Here is a 6,000-nt window from a genome sequence, read left to right on the forward strand (position 1 = left end):
CCTCCTCCTGCTTCTATTTTCCCGGTTTGTTCCTATGTGTGTAAGTAGCCCAAACAGCGCCTCAACCCACTGGTCACATGTGACCGCGGAACGCTCTGGGATTGACAATTCTTTGCTCAGTGTGTCAGTCTGTACAGAAAGTTTCAAACGTGACAGGTTAAAGAGTGAGTGGCTGTTTTAGAATCTGTTGTTACTTTGAAGGAACATCTGACATACCTGCAACATTCCCACAACGTGCATAACTGAATAGTTTCTCCAGACCGATCGCCAGCGCACTTTTAATATCCACGGCATCAACGTCAGTTTCAATCCTCCGGCGTTCTTTGAATTGCACCTCAAGATAATTCTAAAACAAGAAAATAAAATCCATCACCATGTGACACAACTGAACTCGCACCAAAACACATCAGTGTTGAGTGGACTGTCCTCGGTTCCCAGGTGTGGGAGCAGTATTCATGTCCTGTGATAGGGAGACCCCCCCTCACAGAGACCCCTGTGACAGGGAGACCCCCACAGAGACCCCTGTGACAGGGAGACCCCCCCTCACAGAGACCCCTGTGATAGGGAGACCCCCACAGAGACCCCTGTGATAGGGAGACCCCCACAGAGACCCCTGTGATAGGGAGACCCCCACGGAGACCCCTGTGATAGGGAGACCCCCACAGTGACCCCAGTGATAGGGAGACCCCCACAGAGACCCCTGTGATAGGTGAACCCCCACAGAAACCCCTGTGATAGGGACACCCCCCCCACAGAGACCCCTGTGATAGGGACACCCCCCCCACAGAGACCCCTGTGATAGGGACACCCCCCCACAGAGACCCCTGTGATTGGTGAACCCCCCGAACGACCCCCTTCCTGCAGGAACCCCCTCCACAGGCGACTCCCCACACAAAGGCCCCCCCCACATACAAACACAGAGCCTTCCCAGAAGATGGACCACCCCTACCTGGAAGCTTAGAGCAGTCCAGACAGGGTCAGTTAGTGCCACCTATTACAGGGGTCCCTGTGGGGAGGGGTTCCGTATCACAGGGGTCTCTGTGCGGGGCGGAGCTATCAGGGGGCCCTCTGTGGGGGGGGGGGGCGGTCTCCCTATCACACGGGTCCCTGTGGGGAGGGGTTTCCTATCACAGGGTCTCTGTGGGGAGGGTTCTCCCTAACCCAGGGGTCTCTGTGCAGGGGGGGTGCTATCAGATGGGTCTCTGTGGGGGGGGGGGTCTCCCTATCATAAGGGGTCTCTGTGGGGGGGGTTCTCCCTATCACAGGTGTCTCTGTGGGGTGGGGTCTCCCTAACCCAGGGGTCTCTGTGCAGGGGGGGTGCAATCAGATGGGTCTCTGTGGGTGGGGGCATCTCCCTATCACAGGTGTCTCTGTGGGGGGGTGGGTCTCCCTATCACAGGGGTCTCTATGGGGAGGGGTCTCCTTATCAGAGTGGTCTCTGTGGGGGGGTCTCCCTATCACAGGGGTCTCTATGGGGAGTGGTCTCCCTATCACAGGGGTCTCTCTGGGGAGGGGTCTCCCTAACACAGGGGTCTCTGTGGGGGGTCTCTCTTTCACAGGGGCCTCTGTGGGGCAGGGTCTCCCTATCACAGGGGTCTCTGTGGGGAAGGATCTCCCTATCACACAGGGTCACTGTGGGGGTCTCCCTATCACAGGAATCTCTGTGGGGAGGGTCTCACTATCACAGGGGTCTCTGTGGGGGGGAGGGGGGCTCCCTATCACAGGGGTCTCTGTGCGGAAGGTCTCACTATCACAGGGGTCTCTGTGGGGGTCTCCCTATCACAGGGGTCTCTGTGGGGGGGGGGGGGGTCCCTATCACACGGGTCTCTGTGGGTGGTTCCCGTATTACTTTGACCCCTGTTGGGGAATCCTCCTATTACAAGTGTCCAAGGATTGGGTCAACCCTGTACGTGTGGGTCAGGAGAGTCCGGATTCAACCCAGGTGGTTGGGGGCTGCTGTGCGGTGTGGTGGTTGAGAGGGGTCAGTGCTGATTTGCGGTCCGGGGGGTGGGCGGGAATGGGGGTGGGGGCTGTGTGGTGTGGTGGGGAGGGAGGGGTCAGGGCTGATTTGCGGTCCGGGGGGTGGGCGGGAATGGGGGTGGGGGCTGTGTGGTGTGGTGGTTGAGAGGGGTCAGGGCTAATTTGCGGTCCGGGGGGTGGGTGGGAATGGGGGTGGGGGCTGTGTGGTGTGGTGGGGAGGGAGGGGTCAGGGCTGATTTGCGGTCCGGGGGGTGGGCGGGAATGGGGGTGGGGGCTGTGTGGTGTGGTGGGGAGGGAGGGGGTCAGGGCTGATTTGCGGTCCGGGTGGTGGGCGGGAATGGGGGTGGGGGCTGTGTGGTGTGGTGGGGAGGGAGGGGTCAGGGCTGATTTGTGGTCTGGGGGGTGGGCGGGAATGGGGGTGGGGGCTGTGTGGTGTGGTCGGGAGGGAGGGGTCAGGGCTGATTTGTGGTCCGGGGGGGTGGGCGAGGATGGGGGTGGGGGCTGTGTGGTATGGTGGGGAGGGAGGGGTCAGGGCTGATTTGTGGTCTGGGGGGTGGGGGGGCTGTGGATGGGCTCAGTTGGTCACTACAATCTCGTCCCAGGTGTGGTGGGCCTCACCAATGGGGCAAATGCTCCGATGTGACTCCCGGGGAGAGAGAATCCCGGGAGTGCAGAGCAAAGGGGTCATTCCCATCCATTCCCATTTATTTATGCTCCCGCTGGCGTGCGACATGGAACCCGTTCCCGCCGTCACTGAGGGGCTCAAAGCATCGCGTTCCCGTTGTCACCAATCCCAATGTTACCCCAATTCTCCGTCCCATTGGGGAACACATCCCGGATATCCCGGACTGCAGAATCCAGCCCTTCCAGTCACAGAATCATCCCTCCACCACCCTCAGCTTCCTGCCTCTCAGCCAATTGTGGGTCCAATGTGTCTCTTTGCCTTGGGTGCCATGGGCCCTGACTGGATCAGTCTGCCACGAGGGACCCTATCAAAAGCCTGGCGAAAGCCCATATCGACCACTCCAAATGCATTCCCCTCATCAACACTCCTGCTCACCGCCTCAAATAATTCAACTGTGTTTGTCAAGAAAGACCTTCCACGCTGACTATTCCTGATTAATCCGTGTCTAAAGTACAGATAGATTCTGTCCCTCAGAATATTTTCCTGATCCCAGCCTTGAATTTAGAAATCATTAACTGTGTGAGTGCCGGGTCCCGGGATGTGTGAACCGCCCGGGGCAGATATTTCACTGTTTATTCCAGTTCACACACTCAGCATTGACAATCCTCCCTGCCTGAGTCAGACAGATGTTTGACAGTAAAGAGAGTAAAGGGGACTCGACCCAAAAACACAGACATTAAATAATTTCCACTGGTACGAACGTTACACAATGCAGTAAACTCTGAAGGGCAGCACGGTAGCACAATGGTTAGCACTGTGGCTTCACTGCTCCAGGGTCCTGGGTTCAATTCCCGGCTTGGGTCTCCGGGTGCTCCGGTTTCCTCCCACAAGTCCCGAAAGATATGCTGTTAGATGAACTGGCCATTCTGAATTCTCCCTCTGTGACCCAAACAGGCGCCGGAATGTGGCGACTAGGGGCTTTTCACAGGAACATCATTGCAGTGTTAATGTCAGCCTACTTGTGACAACAATAAAGATTATTATTGTTCTAATTATACTTACCTTGTCCTCAATGATTACTGCGGGTGTAAGGCAGTCATCTTTTTCACAGAGGCCGAGCCCCTCGGCTACCGCATCCTGTGCAGCGAGTTGGTTCCAGAAGAGGACAGACACGGTTAAGAAGATTCGCAGCATCTTGGTGTCGGTACAGGTCACTGGTGAATTCACTGAATGACCCTCAGCACCTTCAGCTCGATCTGCAGTTTGAGCAGAGAGCTCAGAGATTTTTATACAGTTTTAAGGGGACGATTTTGAATAAAGTTCAGCTACGGGAACATCAGATGTTGAAGAAACGCCCAAGCTGATTAACTATGGAAATGTTTTTTGGTGTTTTGATCACAGCCTGGAATTTAGAAACCATTTAGAAATCACGGGCAGCACGGTAGCACAATGGTTAGCACTGTTGCTTCAGTGCTCCAGGGTCCCTGGTTCGATTCCCGGTTTGGGTCACTGTCTGTGTGGAGTCTGCACGTTCTCCCCGTGTCTGCGTGGGTTTCCTCCGGGTGCTCCGGTTTCCTCCCACAAGTCCAGAAACATGTGCAGTTGGTGAATTGGACATTCTGAATTCTCCCTCTGTGACCCGAACAGGCGCCGGAATGTGGCGACTAGGGGCTTTTCACAGTAACTTCATTGCAGTGTTAATGTTCGCCTGTATGTAACAATAATAAAGGTTATTATTATCTCTGTGATGCCGTTTACCGGGAAATGTGAACCGCCCGGGGCAGATATTTCACTATTGATTCCAGTTCACACACTCAGCATTGACCCCCCTGCCTGAGTTAGACAGGAAATGTGAACCGCCCGGGGCAGATATTTCACTATTGATTCCAGTTCACACACTCAGCATTGACCCCCCTTCCTGAGTTAGACAGGAAATGTGAACCGCTCGGGGCAGATATTTCACTATTGATTCCAGTTCACACACTCAGCATTGACCCCCCTGCCTGAGTTAGACAGGAAATGTGAACCTCCCGGGGCAGATATTTCACTATTGATTCCAGTTCACACACTCAGCATTGATCCCCCTGCCTGAGTTAGACAGGAAATGTGAACCGCCCGGGGCAGATATTTCACTATTGATTCCAGTTCACACACTCAGCATTGACCCCCCTGCCTGAGTTAGACAGGAAATGTGAACCGCCCGGGGCAGATATTTCACTACTGATTCCAGTTCACACACTCAGCATTGACCCCCCTGCCTGAGTTAGACAGGTAATGTGAACCGCCCGGGACAGATATTTCACTATTGATTCCAGTTCACACACTCAGCATTGACCCGCCTGCCTGAGTTAGACAGGAAATGTGAACCGCCCGGGGCAGATATTTCATTATTGATTCCAGTTCACACACTCAGCATTGACCCCCCTGCCTGAGTTAGGCAGGAAATGTGAACCGCCCGGGGCAGATATTTCACTATTGATTCCAGTTCACACACTCAGCATTGATCCCCCTGCCTGAGTTAGACAGGAAATGTGAACCGCCCGGGGCAGATATTTCACTATTGATTCCAGTTCACACACTCAGCATTGATCCCCCTGCCTGAGTTAGACAGGAAATGTGAACCGCCCGGGGCAGATATTTCACTATTGAATCCAGTTCACACACTCAGCATAGATCCCCCTGCCTGAGTTAGACAGGAAATGTGAACCGCCCGGGGCAGATGTTTCAGGATTGATTCCAGTTCACACACTCAGCATTGACCCCCCTGCCTGAGTTAGACAGGAAATGTGAACCGCCCGGGGCAGATATTTCACTATTGATTCCAGTTCACACACTCAGCATTGACCCCCATGCCTGAGTTAGACAGGAAATGTGAACCGCCCGGGGCAGATATTTCACTATTGATTCCAGTTCACACACTCAGCATTGATCACCCTGTCTGAGTTAGACAGGAAATGTGAACCGCCCGGGGCAGATATTTCAATATTGATTCCAGTTCACACACTCAGCATCGTTCCCCCTGCCTGAGTTAGACAGGAAATGTGAACCGCCCGGGGCAGATATTTCACTATTGATTCCAGTTCACACACTCAGCATTGATCACCCTGCCTGAGATAGACAGGAAATGTGAACCGCCCGGGGCAGATATTTCACTATTGATTCCAGTTCACACACTCAGCATTGATCACCCTGCCTGAGTTAGACAGGAAATGTGAACCGCCCGGGGCAGATATTTCACTATTGATTCCAGTTCACACACTCAGCATTGACCCGCCTGCCTGAGTCAGACAGGAAATGTGAACCGCCCGGGGCAGATATTTCACTATTGATTCCAGTTCACACACTCAGCATTGACCTCCCTGCCTGAGTTAGACAGGAAATGTGAACCGCCCGGG

The 6,000-nt window shown here is 54.5% G+C and overlaps 1 protein-coding gene across 2 annotated transcripts in view; it reads right to left on the bottom strand.

The window, feature by feature from the left end:
• LOC140411227 (uncharacterized) overlaps positions 1–3,878 on the bottom strand; it is a 211,574-nt gene extending 207,696 nt beyond the window's left edge. The window contains exons 1-2 of one of the 2 annotated variants that reach the window (XM_072500334.1): positions 3,668–3,878; positions 217–346 (exon numbers count right to left, since the gene is read on the bottom strand). In XM_072500334.1, the coding sequence (XP_072356435.1) occupies positions 217–346; positions 3,668–3,799 (262 nt within the window). In that variant the 5' untranslated portion in view covers positions 3,800–3,878. The remainder of the gene's footprint in view (positions 1–216; positions 347–3,667) is intronic. The other variant, XM_072500333.1, reaches the window with a different exon arrangement.
• Positions 3,879–6,000: the final 2,122 nt, after the last annotated feature.

Source organism: Scyliorhinus torazame, chromosome 4 (assembly GCF_047496885.1).
Source record: "Scyliorhinus torazame isolate Kashiwa2021f chromosome 4, sScyTor2.1, whole genome shotgun sequence".
NCBI classification, from domain to species: domain Eukaryota; kingdom Metazoa; phylum Chordata; class Chondrichthyes; order Carcharhiniformes; family Scyliorhinidae; genus Scyliorhinus; species Scyliorhinus torazame.